Below are 17,387 nucleotides of genomic sequence, written 5' to 3' on the forward strand. Positions count from 1 at the left end.
ATCCACTGGATCCACTGGATTGCTGATGCTTACCAGTAACTATCAAAACATTGATGAAAAATTATTCCAGATACTTGGTTTGCTTTGAGGTAAATGATAATGCCAGTGACAATAGTGATACTAATAATGCTAATGCTAAGCAGGTGTTGTCTTCGTCATATTATTACATGGTGATAGTTTTGTGGTAGCTTAAAGGTTCACAAAGTTTATCCTGTAGGCCACAAGAATGGCTCAGCCAAATCTGGTAGAAAAGAAACATTTTGCATCTTTATTTTCTTTTTACAGAAAACATAAATGTTAGCCTCTTGATAGTGTTACAGGAAGTCAGTGGACAGTCACCAGAGGCTGAAAACGAATCCATCCTCCAGGGGCTGTTTTCGATTAATATAAATGTGAAGATTTATTTTATAATTTAAAAAATGTGTCAGGTGTAAAAAAAAAAAAAGAAAGATGTATTTTAGAGGTTATGGATTGCGTGTACCACAGGGGAGCTCTTCAGTTAGGCAAACGTGTAATCAACCGATGATATGCAGAAAAAAAAAATAGAGCAATATTATAATTCACAGGCTGACATAAAGTGATTAAGACATGATACTGGCGATGAAGAATTTTTTCCAAGACTCTTATCCAGTTCGACTTTGGTTTATGACTTACAGCATTTAACACAGCACTGCCACTCCCTGAGCAGCAATAGAAATATATGAATGGGCGGTAACAGAATAAAACTCTTCCTTAGCAATTCCAGTAAACAGAAACATAATTTTAAAAAAAAGAAAAAAAGGAATGATCTCAGGGTCACTCAAACTGTTCAATCCACACAGTCCAAATACTGATAAGATAAATGTTGCGAACTAGATCATGATTTAAGGCATATGATTATGTAACAAAATGGACAAGAGAATAACTGAATTCCAAAACAACAACAAAAATCGATTTGCAGTGACAGGCTTCTAGGAAATTATATGAGTATTGATAAAAATTGGACAAATCAACCCTTTCTTTTGACCTACTTTGATACCTTCCTTGTTGGATGAATGGTGTCCTATTTTCCCCCCCCACATTTTTCTGACTTCTCGTTTCCTCCTCAACAAATCAAGACCAATGTACTACAGTGTGTTTTATTTGGTTTTATTGTGTGTTTTTAATAACTTTATTTTTAAAAAAACAGAATAAGACAAACTGTGAATTCAGGGTACTTAGACAAAAAACACTTGGGGACAAACAAAAAAACAAGACAAGATGAAATTGGTACGGAGATTAGCAGAGGTGCAGATGTGAGTGTGTGTGTTTTTAAGGATTTTTATTGTAATTGCAACATATTTTCACATCAGGTGCAACCAAATTTTACATTCAAGTCCCGGTAAAAAATCGTCTGGGGGGAGTCTGAGAATGCAGTGAGAATTGCCGGGATTAATGCAATAGGGAGGGAAAGAAAAAAATGTGAATGGAATACTAAAATTCAAAAAGACACTGGGAAAAGACATATGAGTTATCTGGAAGTCTGCCCCAGGTTGGCAGGTTGTTGTGATAAAGAAACAGCCAGAGCACTGGAGGTCAAGGTCAGCCAGCAGTGTTGTTCTGTGGTTAATAGGTGGGATTTCTCCCCTGTTTTTTCTTTTTAAAGCATTGACTGAGAGCTCTGAATCATGCAAACATGATCGGAGGGAGCCAAACCAAATGGGAACAACAGGCTACACAAGCCTCATGCTCAGTGTAAAATACTCCCTCTAGTGGCTCATAGTTTGAAAGTGAAAGGGTTCCTCTTTCCACAGATGGAGTCATAAATTGAGTAAATATTAATACAACTTTTGACCCCTGTGCAATACTTGGCAGTTCTGAATCATGTATGTATGCCTGCTTTCATAACCACCCTTGCATATGCTTTAATACATAGTAGTGGTGAAATATATATATATATATATATATATATATATATATTTCATGCTATTTAGTTCCTACATCAAGCCACCTTTCATTCATTTATATTTTCCTTCCCAGAAGCCAGACTTTCTTAATAGTTGTTTAAAATGGTCTTGAGCAATAAGTTCCCAAGGGTTTATGAGGGTCTTTCAAACGTTTCCATGGGCATTGGCTGATTTTCACTTAGTCCAGTCCTTCTTCTTGACAATTTTCAAGAATTTTGTTTTTGTTTGTTTGTTTGTCATCTTCTAACTTCAGCAGGACATGAAAGTCATGTCTCATCAGAAATACTGTCAGTAGAAGGGTGGCTGTCAAGAAGCCATTCTTACGGGAAGGAAGCAGGGGGAAAAAAGCTAATGTATGCCTTCTTACACAAGAACTGGACTGAAATAGGTGCTAACAGGTCTTATGGACTGATGAATCCTAATTTGTATTTTATTTATTCAAATCATCATTAATATGTACAAAGGAGATCAGGAGAGTGTCTACAGCCACTTTTAAAACACAGATCATGGTTCAATATTGTCAGATTGAGAGCAGCCTTATTTGTCAGCATGGCAATGATCCCAAACACACTCTCACTGCACTAAAAGCATAGCTGGATAGAAAAACACACAGTGGACCACTATCAATCAGAGCCCAGATCTCAACATTATTCAAGTAGTGCGGAATCATCTTGAAAGAAATTGCGCAAAAGGCAGTTAACATCCTAACAAGAACTATGAATGTCTTTCAAGATGCCTGTAGAAGACTACTAAAGGATATTACTATTAAGACAGTTCAGGCTGCGTGGAAGCATAAAGATGGTCAAAACAAATACTGACTCTCAAAAGTGTTAGAATTGCACTAACTCTTTTTTTGCCTTATAACCTGTATTTCCATGTATGTTTGAACATGTTTCAATAAATCGCTGCACCTATATTCATTTTGCTAGGAAAATATAAGATGGGTGAGTCTTTAAATAGGTAATTTTGCTTGCCCCAGGCTAAGATTTCTTAGGTTATGTAAAAACTGAATTAACCTTTTTCAATAAGGTGGTGAAGATGTCTTTCCCCCCCTTTTCGCACAAATCCAAGAATGCAAATAAAACACTTTATGTAGGGAAACTATGAACTTCCTAGTCAGACTGGCACACTTTTTTCTGTCCATTACGGTAAAAATGGCAGCGCGCCGTGTGCTCTCCGCTCTTGAAATACGCAAAAATGGGGGTGTAACAGGGAACTGCAGAAAGTCAAAACAGACACGGGGCTGAACTGCCACTTCCAAAACGAAAAGGTGGCTCCAACGGAATCAGTCTCGACGGCTGACAAGCCACAAATGCGCACAAGATATACACAGAACTTGCCGATAATGTGAGAGTGTAATGTTTAGCACCTTTTTTTTACAGCAGTGGTGAAATCCACGGAATGTTCCACACGGGAACAGCTGACCACAGGATGCCGCACTTAGCCTAACGAGATGTGAACATTACAAGGGAAATATCAGTCATAACTAGATGGTTGCATATTAACAATCAGGTAACGACACATCTCCTCTTCTTTTTGCTTTCAATTTTGAAGATTTGCGCTGCTTTTTATTTACGGGAGATGGTTAGACGGCTTATTAGGGCTGTCATCCTGCTCAACCTCCAGCCCCTCCTTGTTTTGCTGCTACCGAGTGCGATGTTGTAATGTTTACATTTAGTCTATGTTGCATACGGCTACTGCACTCTCCAGTCAGCTTTGCATTAGGTGCACCCTTCGAATGCATGCAAAATGTCAGAAATGCTCCAGTACTGTGCCTTGAAGCACCCAAAACGCCCTGTATTATTTATTAAGTCTTACAGGACAAATTGGGCCTAATAGGTAGCCCGTGAGCCCATTTAAGCTTGGTAATCTTAAAGTGCAGCATCACGTAAAATGTTTTGCAGCTGCATTCAGTGGCCAACAGAAACATAAAAACCCTTATTATGTCTGACTTGATCATGCAAGTGCAATATTACATAACCGGCTGGGTAGTCTACAGTAGGATACTGTGGCCTCCAATGAGAATCAAAACAGACTGTGTGCAACAGTGCTGTTGTTGAGTTCAAAAAGTGTGCTCTACAAAGTAAAGTAAAAAAAATATATTAGTAGGCTAAGTTTGATTGTAATTTGATCCTAAATATTCAATGATTTTTTTAAGTGAGGAAAAGTGAGAAAAGTGGAAAACTGACGTATGGAAATTAGTGTTTCCTACTACTTGAGTAAAATAAGTAAATAAATAAAAATAAGAATAAAAGTCAGCAATACGCACTGACAAATAATAACAGATCGGTACAGGCACTGAATATTGATGAATTACTGTGAATGCATTATTGAGTAAGCAACATGTGGAGGTCGAGATGGGGTTGCTGTATTTACTGGTGGGTAGTTTAACAAATAGAAATGAATCCATCATAGGTTTTAGTCAATCTATATGTCTCTGAAAAAAATCCTTGAAAATATTGTGTAAAAACTCAAAATTGCGCTTAAACTCATCACTTAATTGAATGTTTCCGGTCATCTGCACTACTTTCCCTGCGACCCCTCCGGCGGCGTTTTGTTTATAAGCTACAAGTAAGAAGCGCAGCTGCTTGTTTTGATACATTGTAGCTAAGACTGTCTGGATGTCTGCCGTCTGTGTTTGTTGTATGCTGATTGGCCGCTCGGCGAAGGAGGCGTGGTTTTGCCATAACAATGCATTTCAAGGAACATACACGCGCCAAGGAATGTTTTCTGTCTTATGGTAGCTAACGTTGTCTTTGTTACACAATTAACGGTATTTCCTGCTCAGGTAAACGCTCCCGTTAACCGACGGGCCATCTTAGCGGCTTCTGGGGAGAGACGGACTCCTTATGCAGTTGTTAAAAGCGTGTGCTAGCTGGCTAACTTTAGCAAGCTAATAGCAGCTTCGTCGGGCTCAGTGTCAAAAAAGCTGTCGGACAGAGAAGATTGAAAGTCCTTTAACGTTGGTTTTTTTTGCCGGTGGTGGTGGTCGTTTAGAGGCGGTTACGTGCAAGGATAACTTGATGGGACACGACATTTCGAAGGCTGAAACACCTGACATCTCCCTTTCTCGTCGAACAAGCAGACTAGCTAAAAAAAAGTAAGATATGGGCAGTGTGTTGTGACCAAACTCATTGCTGAATAATACTTGTGTCTGTCTGTGGTATAGAATTGTTATGTGGGTTTAGCTGTGCAGTTGTAATAATATCTATCAGAATCTTGTAATAGCATGCTAACTAACAACCGTTATTTGCAGCAGCTGCTGTATTGGACAAAGCGTTAGCCTAGCTCGTCTAAAGTTAGCTGTTCTCCTTCAGCAGGGGACATCTGATTTGCCCTGGTTATAAGGAACTGGTGGATGCCCCGATACCATTGTTTCTCATCTTGCAGCAATGCGTGTAGAGCTTTTACATAATGTCATTGTGAAATTATGTTGTGGTGCAGTGGCCTCACAAGCTGCACAGTATCGAGCTTACCCGCTTACCTACCATATCTTTTGTTGTTGCTTTGTCTTATGAGCACATGGCTTTCCATGTTTTTGTTCAGGCGCGCTGCAGCGACCCCTGTTTATCAGCACCCACAATGTAATCGCATCAATTATACCGCCACTTGCACATTCCTTAACTGTTGATATTGCATCATTGTAGTTTAAACTCAAGTCATGTACACGTATAATACAGACAATGCAGTAAAGTCGGTATATTATCGACCTGGCTTTTTAAACAATTTATTATTAGTGGCAGTACCGCTGGATGTAATTATCCAGTTCCTGTTAGCCCAGTAAAGCACCTGTAACTAACAACATGATGTGTTTGTTACATTTTCACATCTCGGACTAAACAACAGTAAGTGAATCAGACAGGAGGCTTCTCAGAGAAGAGGTGTAGTGTAGAATTTACTATTTTATACATTTCTTTTTTTTTTTGGCCCAAGTGATATTTATTTGAAAATGTATAAATGAGTTATAGAAATTGTCAGTTTTAGTGTACAGCCTGGTAGCAAATTAAAGGGGAAGGGGGGAAAGGAAAGGAACCTTGAGCCTTACTTTAAATTAAGGGGATCTGAGCATTCTGATGGTATGATTTTTTTCTTTGGCTCTGCTTGTTCACTTGGAAGGTAGGGCTGCTGAAAATCAATATAAAGTTGTCCAGAATAATAACCTTTATTCTGGGATGAAACCTTTTTGATCGGATGGCAGTGCCTGTGAAAGCATAGAACAGTTCTAGGTATTTTTTAAAAAGTGGCTAACAATCCAAGTTTAAAGTCTTACATTGATGTGATTAAGTTGGAAATTAATGAGGAAAAATAATTGTGTGTGTCTGGGAACCACACCACTTCACTTTGGAAAGCTGGATCAACCTCTCTCACAACAGACACTAGTAGATGACTAAATCAAATTAGAGCTGCATTTGCTCTCTGATTTGACAGGCAGTTTTACCAAGAATCACTGTATTATCTGAAGAATCCAGGTTGCTGTGAATTGGGCCCATATAGAAGAGAACAACATACTGATTTATTTAGCATCAAGAATGACATCAAAAAGTGTCAGTGAAATTGATGATTACTTTTGCACCTCCTCACACAACACTGTGTGTGTGTGTGTGTTACATTTGCTATTAACTGGTGGAATCTGTTGTGGAGGTTTATCTGGCCTTGCAAAATAAAGATGAATTTTCTTGACAAAAAGAGAGTAAAATGCTTTTTTTGTTGCTTATATCTTATTTTATTAAATCTGAAAATGAACTTTTCTTTCTCAGAATATCAACCATGTGTTTCTGTTTTGTTATTGCCCACCCCCAACGACTGTAAAATAAAATTGTTGTACCCCTCTAGAAAGGGTTTTTTGTCTCCTCTTACCACAAAAACGATCATCAGATATGTTATAAATCTGTCATAAAAATATATGATCTTTTTGAATTTACTCATTTCAATTTGCATTTTTGTTTATCGAATGGGTATAAAAGCAATCAAAATGCATAAAACTCAGTTAATTAAGGTAACAGAGACTTGTTGCCTTAGTTGTATGAGGACCAAACTTTCTTATCTACCAAAGGCCCATTTTGAGTCTGGAAAAACACTGTGCTGCCAGCCTGACAATGCCCACATCCAATAGACACAAGGATCACTGAATGGTTTGAGTATGAAAATGATATGACTCATAAGCTTTGGCCTTTGCAAATACTAGATCTCGACACAGTGAATGCGTGTTAGACAGCCCTCTCACTAAAATCATCAAAACACCAGATGAGGGAAAATCTTTTAGGGGAATGGTTTTCCATTAATCTATTTGTTTCAGGGACTTGTAGAATGGTCACCAAAGGTGCACGTGGTGGCCCAACACCCTGCTATGTTAGCTTTCCCTTTAAATTTAGCACTTAAAATAAAGGGACCTGGGGTGAATGTATTTTAGCTCATTTTTCATAAATTCTGAGTCCTGCATGAGGTCATTAAAACAAAGCAGGAGCAAATAAATCCTCTTGTGCCTTAGTAAAACATGAAGTTACAGACACTTTCTTAAGTCACATATCTTGTTATGTTACTTGTATTATGAAATTTACAGGGTAGTTCATAAAAATGCTCTTGCTTCATATTTAATCTAACTAAAACAGTGTGCAGATAGTGTCAGTGATCCTGTTATTAGCCTTCTTTTTTAATCCAATTTGGGTTAAGATCCTGGAAATCTTTGTGAATCTTACATAGGGGGTCCTAAAAAGGTTAATATGCGTTTTATTTTCTACCCATAAACGTCACTTGGTGCATGCTCAGTTAATAGACACAGCAATAAGCACTGTAGCATAATCATGATTATTAATGTGTCAGTTGGCATTTTTTGTTGTTGTTGTTGTTTTTTTTGCAGGGTTAAGACAATCAGAGGCAACATACAAGTGCCTCCACTGTACAATTTCCTTTCCCAGAGCGTGACTCGTCTGCACGACGTCACCAATGCGACCATGGGAAATAGCAGTAAATAGGCTGCCACCAACAGCCCCCTTAAACCCGAGGAGGTTCCTTGGAGAGCCCTGCAACGCCCCAGTGCACCTCAGGAGAAGGTAAACTCTCAGCCCGGTCTTTCCTTCTGGGATTGTTGTTTTGAGTTATTTTGAAGTGTAGTTTTGCATCAAGCATGTCAAATGGTTTCTAGAACAATTTCAGACCATATACCTTCATACAATGTACTCAATGTTTGTGGCAATCACTTGTTGTTTTGTTTTTTTCCCTATATGGACATATAGCCCACCAATAAGACGCCAGTGGGGGAGACGAGACAGACCTGTACTGCACACTTCGCCAGTCCAGGATGAGAACTTCCATCATCTGCTTTTCTCCCAACACCACCAACAGGTTCCTTTAGATGAATCCAGACAGTACAGCCACACCAGCACAGCACCACGCATGCTTCACCCTGCTGCTCACCTGCCCCAGCAGAGCCCCATCATGGTGGATCTACATGACCAGGTAACAGTGAGAGTAACTTGTTTCTACCATTTGTTAAATGTAAAATGGTAAAATGGCCTGTATTTGTATAGCGCTTTCCTAGTCCTAAATGTGTTAAGCTGTGCTATCTAACCGGATGTATTCACAGTAATAGATTATTTTAAGTGTGTTGTCGGTTAATGTGTAATAAATTTTTAACAGACAGACATCTGTTTTTTTGCCTCATCTTGCCCCCTTACTTTGTTCCCTTAAAAGATGCACCAGGGATCGGTTCCTATATCATACACTGTTACGACGGTGACGACCCACGGATTTCCCATGCACACCGGGCAACCCCTTCCAGGGTGCAACACTCAGCAGCTCCCAGCATGCTCGGTAATGTTCAGCGGACAGCTCTCTCTGCTCTGCTGCCTTCCTCCTCCTGTGAGTTTGAAAAGGAAGAGCCCAAATGTCAGTGGCATCCATGTAGCACGCCATAACAGCCATGCAATCTGTCACTGTTCATGATTAGCAAACAAGATTCTTGGATTTGTAATTTAGTGTTCATGTTAGCATAAAAATGAGTCACGCTGCGTGAAATAAGATTTTTGGCATATTTAAGTAATTTTTTTGTTTGTTTGTTTTTTTAACTGTTATTAAGCAAACTGGTGTCGTGGTAATGTCAGTGGTGTGGCTTTATGCAGCACATTGCTTCTATTCACTACACGCTTTCATTATAGCTGCATTATTGTGAATATAAGGAGCAAATTTGCTTTGGTTAAGTGGAGGCTTATTCAAAATACTGGGTTTGATTCTAAATTGACTTAAATGTTTGTTCTTGTGGTGTTTTCTCTCCTCAGCTCATACAGGCATGTACCATGCAGCATATACCGGTGTCTTATCAAGCCTTCCCACCCCTGATCTCCAGCGAACATTTTGTATTGCACCCAACCCCATCTGTACCACCCCACCAGCCACCGCACCTTACTCCTTTGAGCCAGTTTGTCCCTTTACAGCCTCAGCACCCACGCATGGTGAGTGCTGCACTGTATATATTTGTTCTGTAATAAAAAGGTAGAAAAAGAGAGAATATTGTCACTTGTTGGTTGGTCTGCATGTTCGACCCGATGCTGACCTTATCTGTCTCCTGGCAGCCTCTACAGAGGGTAGACAATGAAGTTGACCTAAGAGGGGACCAGCACCCATTAGGCACCTTCTCCTACCCTCCCTCTCATCACCCACCAGCGCTGCCTCCTTCTTTACCCCTTCAGTATCTTCCTCAAGAGCCTCTGCATCAGGAGCTTCCCTTTGGAGTGGTAAGACAGCCTGTGACTCACGCAGTTAAACAGATTAACAGCTGGAGCTCTATTTTTCAGGGAACTAACATTAGTGTTAGCTTTACTGCTGCAAACAGTTGGATGAGTCCTTCCAATGTCCCAGGGTTACATTCTCTTGATTGAACGCTATGTACTTTTTGCCTCTACCAGCTATATTTATAAGTCAAGATAAAGTCAGTAGTTGGTAAATGCGTGGTAAATTCTGGTTGAGTTATAACAAACTTGTCTGTTTAGAAAAAACTTTTTTCCCACTTTGAAAATATGAATCCACTGAAAGATCTCCCAGTTTTTGGCATGCCCTGAAGGTTTTGGGTTGAGCAGAGAGCACGGAAAGCATCTCAAATCCACACACCAGTGTGCTCTAATCTGAGTAGGCACACACACACTGATGCATTTAAGTATGCCAGAAGCTTCGCAGAAAATTAAGATTTTTGAGGTGTGAAATTGAAGTTAGAAATCTCAATCTAAAGTAGTAATACTTATTCTGGTTACAATGTGTTCATGTATATATGAAAAAATAGACACATTGTGTTCATATAACAGTCTGAACTGAAACAATCCTTTTTGAGTTTTTGAAATACTGAGCACATTTTTGCACACATTTGTAAGTTGTATTTTCTTGTTTCTCCTCCTCCTACTGTGCAATGTCTTGAGTCAACTCTCAGGAGCCAGACTTTCTGTAGGTCTTTCAAAGTTGCTCCTTTTTCACTTGTTTTCAGTCCATTCCTTGTACCTGACCATTTTCAGATGAGTTTGGGTTTTTTTGACCTATGAAACATTAAAGCATAAGGAAAATACCTAACTCAGTACACACAATAGAAAACTTGGCAAAGAACCAATTTTAAATTTATCTTTAGCTATTTTGTTACTAGCAGCCTATTGCAGAATGAAAACACAGTTTGACAGGCATAAAATAGCACTTGTGCCAACAAGATGCAAAGAGCTATTAGTTGAACATTTGGCATTTCTTGACATATTGTCCAGTGTGTCCTTAAAAATTAAGGGCAATTGGAGGACAGAAAAAGTGTCATGCCTAAAAAACTATCTGCAGCAGATGAACAGTGTCTGAAAGTTGTGTCCTTAAGAAATAGGGAAAAGCAAAGAACAGACACCTGAGAGACGCATCTGGCCCTTCAGTTGATCCATCTACATAAGCGTCATCAGAAGTGGTGTCAGTGGGAGGATGGCTGTCAAGAAGCCATTCTTAAGGAAGCGAAATGGGGAGGAAAAACAGAGGTATGCCAAATTACACAAGAACTGGACTGAAAATCAGTGGCAACAGGTCATATGGAGTGATGAACCCAAATTTGAAAGATTTGGTATAATATGTACAGAGGAGGTCAGGAGAGTAGCAGTACAGTGAGTGTCTACATCAATCTGTAGAACACAGTGGAAGCCCTGTTGTGATTTGGGGCAGCATTTGAGCCTGTGGTGTTGATAATCTTGTCAACTGATGGAACTATGAACAGAGAAAAGTACTGTCAGATATTAACTCACGATATGCACTGTAACTACAAACAAATATTGACTTTCAAGCTTGTTAGAATTGTACAAATTGGTTTTTTTCAACATATGTTTGCACATTTTAATAAAGTAATCTAGTGAAATATAAAGAAATGGGATGTAGCTCAACTGTTTTGCACTGTGCAGTAATTCATGTGATTCACGTTTGTGACCGGTATGAGAATTATTTCTCTGAATAATCAGCAGTTTTAGGCACATTACTTGCAAATTTTAATAATTGGCTCCCTATTTATTTGACACAGAAAATGTAATATTATTACTGTGCTTAAAAGTAGCTGATCTCATTCTGTTCCAGCTGTTTCAAATGTTGCCTTACATCAACTTCAAAGCATGAAAATTAATTTCCGTAAAACATGAATACTGAATTTGCTGTCATTTGGAGGTAAAATGGAGGAAAAAGTACAACTTTAAACACTGAATTGTTTGACACTGTGTGTCTTTCTGCAGCCATATCCACACATGCTGCCCCGGCGAATGAGTGGACAGAGATACCGGTTGCAGCAGCCGCTCCCCCCACCTCCTCCTCCCCCATCTTACTACCCAGGCTTCCTCCCTTACTTCCTGTGAGTATCTGCAGGAAAAGCACACCTCTTGATGAAATATTGCAGTTTTAATCATATACTTTTTTAAAAATAAAAACTGCCTGATTACACCGATTTTAGTGCATAGGCTTGATGATTGACTGCAGCAACATTAGGGTTAAAGGGGACATGAAATGCTACACATATAAAGGAGCCCTGCTCTCAAAAACTGACATAGATGCAACTCTGTGAAGCTGGATTTCAGAAACAAGTGCCTAGTTTTAAAAACATGTTTAGCGCCATCTTCTGTCAGTACAGAGTGTGACGTCATGTGGTTGGTTGGTTGTGGTTAATAGACTTAAATTCGTTTATATTAGCTAACTAGTGACAGAATTGATAACTCAGAGGAAACTAGCAACACTAAAAATAAAAATCAGCTGCCTCTGACTGCAACAATGTTTTTTATGTTGAGAAACCGAGGATATAATATCCATGTTCACCCACTTACTCTTTAGCTGTAAGTGGCTCTACATTGTTTGGCTAGCTGCACTCAAACGGGAATATGTTTAGTGTTTCATAACCTCTTTAAAACTATGTGGATATTGATGATGATGACTTTTGAATCTCTGCTGTCTAAAAATAAATGGAGATTAAATGTAGTTGCCACTCAGTGCTAGTATTTGCAGGGCATGTGCTGCCTTTTGTCAAGGAGAGATGATGTGTTTGGGTTCAATTCTTTCTTACACCTGTTGTCTCCGTGTCTTTGTCTGCTCAGGTCAATGCTTCCTGTGCCTCCAACAGCAGTGGGCCCAGCCATCAGTTTAGACCTGGATGTGGATGATGTGGAGATGGAGAACTATGAAGTTAGTGAATTTGTTAATTGCTGGAAAACACAAATTTAAGTCACATATAAACTTGTTTCCACAATGATTTGAGGGTACATACCAAGGGGTTGCAGTAGTACAAGCTCATAGCGCTCATTGTTCTTGAATTCTGACTTCATGTACAAGTGCTGAAAAACACCTATAAAATAAAATTTTCATTTCTATATGTGAATTAAAAACCTAGAGGGAACACCAAGAACATCAACATCATTTCCGTCTCTCTCATTTTAGGCATTACTGAATCTGGCAGAGAGGTTGGGTGAAGCAAAACCACGAGGACTCACAAAAGCAGATATAGAGCAACTTCCGTCCTATAGATTCAACTCAGAGAATCATCTATCTGAACAAACGCTGTAAGATCATCTCCCACTTTTCAGTAGGATTCAGTAAGTGTAGATTGGCTACATGATACTAACCAGTCCCCTCCATCCCCTCAGGTGTGTTGTGTGCTTTAGTGACTTTGAGTGTAGGCAGCTACTTCGGGTATTACCGTGTAACCACGAATTCCACGCCAAGTGTGTGGATAAGTGGTTAAAGGTAAGCGGATGTCTGCTTAAACCTTTTTAAAAGGCATATTTTTAGCACTTTGTTTAGAAGACTTTGTCTTTACACTGAGTGTTGTTTGGCTTTCAGACCAATCGCACTTGTCCTATCTGCCGAGCCGATGCCTCGGACGTACACCGGGAGGTGGAGTGAGAACTGTCTCTGAGTGCTGAACTGGAAAGCTGCACACACCAGAGTCTGCCCCAAAGCTGGGGACACCTGCCACCTGCCCTGCGTCCTCCAGTAATTATAGCTTACCAACCCACTACTCCTGCCCCTTCCTAAATAAAAAGCAATCCAGGATTGTTTCTGGAGCCTGTTGTACCTCTGCTGTGCTTCATTGCCCGAGTCACATGAAACCCACTGCCTATCGCAGCCTATAGCCAGAGTTCTGGGATCGCCAGCCAGTTCTTTCTCTGCCCCCTCGTTGCAGATTCCAAAGATTTTTCCCTACAATGCATTATTTGCTGCTTTTGTTTACAGGGTTTCTTTTAAATTTGGTGGATTTGGTTGGGGCGTTTGTGAAAAGTGGGGGTCCTGCTTTGGAAGAGGTGAGTTGGAAGCCTGGAGAATGATGGCTGGACACCTTGTGCAATTAGCAGAAAAATAATAGGAGTACTTCAACATGGGTATCTGTGTTTGGAGGCGACGCCTAACCATCATAGATGCATGTTTGTGTAGGTGTTGGGCAAATTGACTTGTTAATAATGTATGTTCTGCAATAATGTATTGATCCTTTTAACGGTTTTATCCATTATTTGTTTTTAGGGTTGTTTTTTTGTTTGTTTGTTTTTATTTTAGTTTTTATTTTTTTGCCAATGCTATTGTGAAAGTGTGACTTGCTGTGGTTCAGTGCAGATTCTGTTAAACCTGAGGTTTATGGACTGCAACCATGGGGTATCCTCTACCCCAGATAATCCACTCTGGAACACGGATCTGTACAAAAAGCAGTCGTAGATTAATGGACTGCGTCTTTTCGAGGTCATCCGGCATAACTGCACAAGTGCTTCATCCACCCTCCACATCAGCATTGTTCCTCTGGCAAAGTGTGTACGCGTGTGTGCATATTGTGCGTGTATGTTTGTCCTGTTCACAGAGCCAATGCATTGTGTAACCACTGGATACAGGGCAGCATGCTAGGATTTGCATGAACTGTTGATTCAGACTAGCAATATTTTAATCAAGCATTGCCACCAAAATTATCAAATTTTAAAGAAATAGAAGAGACAAAGAAGCATACTAAAAGAACTGCTTGCTTGTTCAGAAAGCGCCATGAGAGAAGACTTAGCATGTGATTTACACCATGACTGTGTATTTAATGTATGGGAGCACTCTTCTGAGGGGTATGCTGATGCCATAGTGCTCTGGAGGCCTGTGCAGAAAGCAATATGTGCAGTGAGTGGTGAGTTTTAAATGAACATTTTTCTTCCCCTTTTAGGAAGACTGGGCTTTTTATTTCATTGTTTGTGAGCCAAATCCTATATACATATATAGCCTACTGTTGAAGATTTCAGATCTGCCTTTTTATGACCTTGACAAGCACAAACCTGTTACTAATCCTGAAAATACTATGTCATTTCCACTTGTTTTGAAAGTATGCTGTTTTATTTCCTTTTTTTTTTAAGGTTTATTTATTGGTTTTACGTTCTAGAGAAAATGCATTGAAGGAAACAGAGCACTAACAATGTTTGTGTAAGTGTTATAATCTGGTAACTCGGTCAGGTCATTGTCTTAGGCCATGGTAATGGTGTTGTAAAAGAGCAACTGTATGTATAGCTTCAGTGTGAATGCTTTTAGATAAACGTTTGAAGACAGAAGAATGTTGACAAAACCTTGTAGAAGTCACTGATGACACTCCACCAGCTCTACAGTGATCAGAGCGGGCTCCAAATGACACAGAGCTGGAGTGTTCAGTAGTGTAGAAACACTGTTTGACTTCTAGTTCCCTGCTTGTGTTGATGCTAAAAAAAGAAAACAGGATCTATTAGGGGTGGGAGGGAAAAGAGCAACAAATGAACTTTTGCTTTTAATTCTCTCTTGCCTCCTAACTGCCCCACTAAGCACTAACAGGCAGTTTTAACCTTTGCTTTTATGTGTAAAGGGATCTTGCCTTTTTTTTCCTTTTAATTTTGTTTCTTACGTGAATGTGAGTCGTTGATGTGTGCCACCTTCAAGAGAAAAAAAGCCATTTAATGAGTTAAACCCACAGCTTTGAGAATTAACCTATGTGTACATATCTATTCGCTGGCATATATTGTAAGTTTAAAAAAAATCACTCAGGGCCTCTCGGTATATAAAAATAAAGGAGAACAGTCCATTTCAGATGGAAAGGATGCCATGAAAAGGGTATATCTGAATTTAGTTTGGTCATTTTCCTCAGACCATAAATAATTTAATGTAATCAATTATAATATTGTTTTGTCTGAAATAGTAGATATTACATCATTTAAAGACAGGCATGCAAGAAAAAAAGATCAGTAAATATGTTAATAATATTCACTGAAAAGAGGCAATGTACACTGCAACTCATTTACAAGTGTATTATTCAAACCTGTTTGACTTTTGTTCTTGTACTCAAACCATATGTTGAGACATAGCGGTTGTGATCCCATTTCTAAACGTGCCACAGTGCACACTATCCTACCTAATTCACTCCCAGATCTATTTCAGAGGTGTTTTGCATGACTTTAAAAAAAAAGAAGAAGAAGAAAAAAAAAGTAAAAACAAGTGTTATATCGGAGGATCTCTCAAAATCTGGTGGGGACCTATTTAATGGTGCACAATATGCATGCTTGTCAACCAGATCCCAACTGATTTCTAGCTCTAGTTGGCTTCGGGTTCTGGGGGTTTGGATCTTAACGCTCAGCTGATAACTGCCATGCATTGTACTGCACACATTTGTAATAGAACTGAATGACTACAAGATTTTATTGCGCTAACTTCATTTTATAGAAAAGAAGAAGAAGAAAAAAAAAAAAGACTGGTCTTGAATCCAGAAATTCTTACATACATTGTGTTACTGTTCTTGCCCTAACGACTGAAAATTACATGCTCTGAAACTACTGTAGTTTATCAAAAGCCATAGTGAAAAGGTGCTAGATGTTCTGCTTTTAGGTATGAAAACTCACTTGCGTGAATGCAATAGTTTGTCATGGATCCCATGTATTCTTAAAGCATGTTATACCAATACCCCTAAACAATGTAAGTGAAAACCAATATAGTTTAAGGGATTTAAAAAAAGAAAAAAGGAAAAAAAAGAAAGTGTTGTCATACTTATTTCAGTGTAGTACTGTACCTGCCTATCAGGCTCTTGCTCTCAGTGTATCAATATCTTAAAAATATATTGTTCACATATAGATTACCTTAATTCATGTTAATGTTAGCACTGTTCTTTTTGGAGTAAATATTTAATTGACAATATCCAGTTACCCTATTAATTAAAAAGAACCTCCCATTAAGGCCTAGGTAATGAAGTAATTTTAACGACAATTGAGAATAGAGTCTTGTAGTCTTTCTGTTAAGAGTTATTGAATAATCTCACAGCTTGTGTGGTGGAAAACTGTGTTCCAATAAGCAGCTAAAATTTATTTAGGATTTGTGATCGATTGCTCAGTAGACGCCATTTATTGTTTACCAATGATTTTTTCTTTTCTTTTTTTGCTGTGGTGGGATAGTGGTTTACTGTTCTTACTCTCCTTGGCCTCTAGGGGCCCTCGCCTGAACACCAGACTACCCACCCACCAACAGAGCCAGGGGCATGTGTTCTGTGTTAGGCAGATATTTTGCTTTGGTACTTGCACATTTACAGTTACCTCATTTTTTCCATGTTTGTATTGGGGCGGGTGGGAGGGGGAGAAAACAACTAATATATATTATATATAGGAAATGGTTCTTATTAATGTTATAATTTTTCATTCCATTGGAATCATATTGTTTGTAGCATTTAACATAACTAGTTAGTGTATTATATATATACATCTGTATACTGTTTGAAATTTTTAAGATTTGTACTTTTTTTAAATGAAAGTTGCTAGTTATGCTTTACCAAGTAGTGCAATCATATTTTTTTTTTTAATTGTTGTGGCTGATTTGAGAGGGTTGTTCACTAATAAATGTATGATGTATACCAATATCACAACTGTCATCTGACTCGCTATTCAAGGTTTTAAAAAAGGGGGGGGGGAAGAGATACATGGCTCATTGTACTTTAAATAATATCCGGTTATCCTAAAAAAAAAA

At 38.9% G+C, this 17,387-nt stretch overlaps 1 protein-coding gene across 3 annotated transcripts; it reads left to right on the forward strand.

Moving 5' to 3' along the window:
* Positions 1–3,141: 3,141 nt before the first annotated feature.
* Positions 3,142–17,280, forward strand: rnf44 (ring finger protein 44). Of its 3 annotated transcripts, none has more exons than XM_005467956.4 (11): positions 3,142–3,437; positions 7,783–7,975; positions 8,159–8,381; positions 8,616–8,783; positions 9,200–9,373; positions 9,494–9,655; positions 11,648–11,763; positions 12,497–12,584; positions 12,837–12,958; positions 13,043–13,142; positions 13,239–17,280. In XM_005467956.4, the coding sequence occupies exons 2-11, from the start codon at positions 7,869–7,871 to the stop codon at positions 13,299–13,301; spliced, it is 1,323 nt and encodes a 440-aa protein (XP_005468013.1). In that variant the 5' UTR covers positions 3,142–3,437; positions 7,783–7,868; the 3' UTR covers positions 13,302–17,280. The 3 variants fall into 3 exon arrangements, with proteins under 3 accessions (XP_005468013.1, XP_005468012.1, XP_005468015.1); XM_005467955.4 differs by lacking the exon at positions 3,142–3,437 and adding an exon at positions 4,185–5,025; XM_005467958.4 differs by lacking the exon at positions 3,142–3,437 and adding an exon at positions 4,191–5,025 and having other exon boundaries at positions 8,616–8,735.
* The last annotated feature ends 107 nt before the right edge of the window (positions 17,281–17,387 follow it).

This window comes from Oreochromis niloticus, linkage group LG2 (assembly GCF_001858045.2).
Source record: "Oreochromis niloticus isolate F11D_XX linkage group LG2, O_niloticus_UMD_NMBU, whole genome shotgun sequence".
In the NCBI taxonomy this organism is placed as follows: Eukaryota; Metazoa; Chordata; class Actinopteri; order Cichliformes; family Cichlidae; genus Oreochromis; species Oreochromis niloticus.

Excerpts from the sequence above, each read along its gene's own strand:
- rnf44 (XM_005467956.4), top strand. The coding sequence starts at position 7,869 with ATGCGACCATGGGAAATAGCAGTAAATAGGCTGCCACCAACAGCCCCC. Across the intron at positions 8,784-9,199 it reads TCTGCTGCCTTCCTCCTCCT|CTCATACAGGCATGTACCAT; the intron begins GTGAGTTTGAAA and ends TTCTCTCCTCAG. Across the intron at positions 11,764-12,496 it reads GGCTTCCTCCCTTACTTCCT|GTCAATGCTTCCTGTGCCTC; the intron begins GTGAGTATCTGC and ends TTGTCTGCTCAG.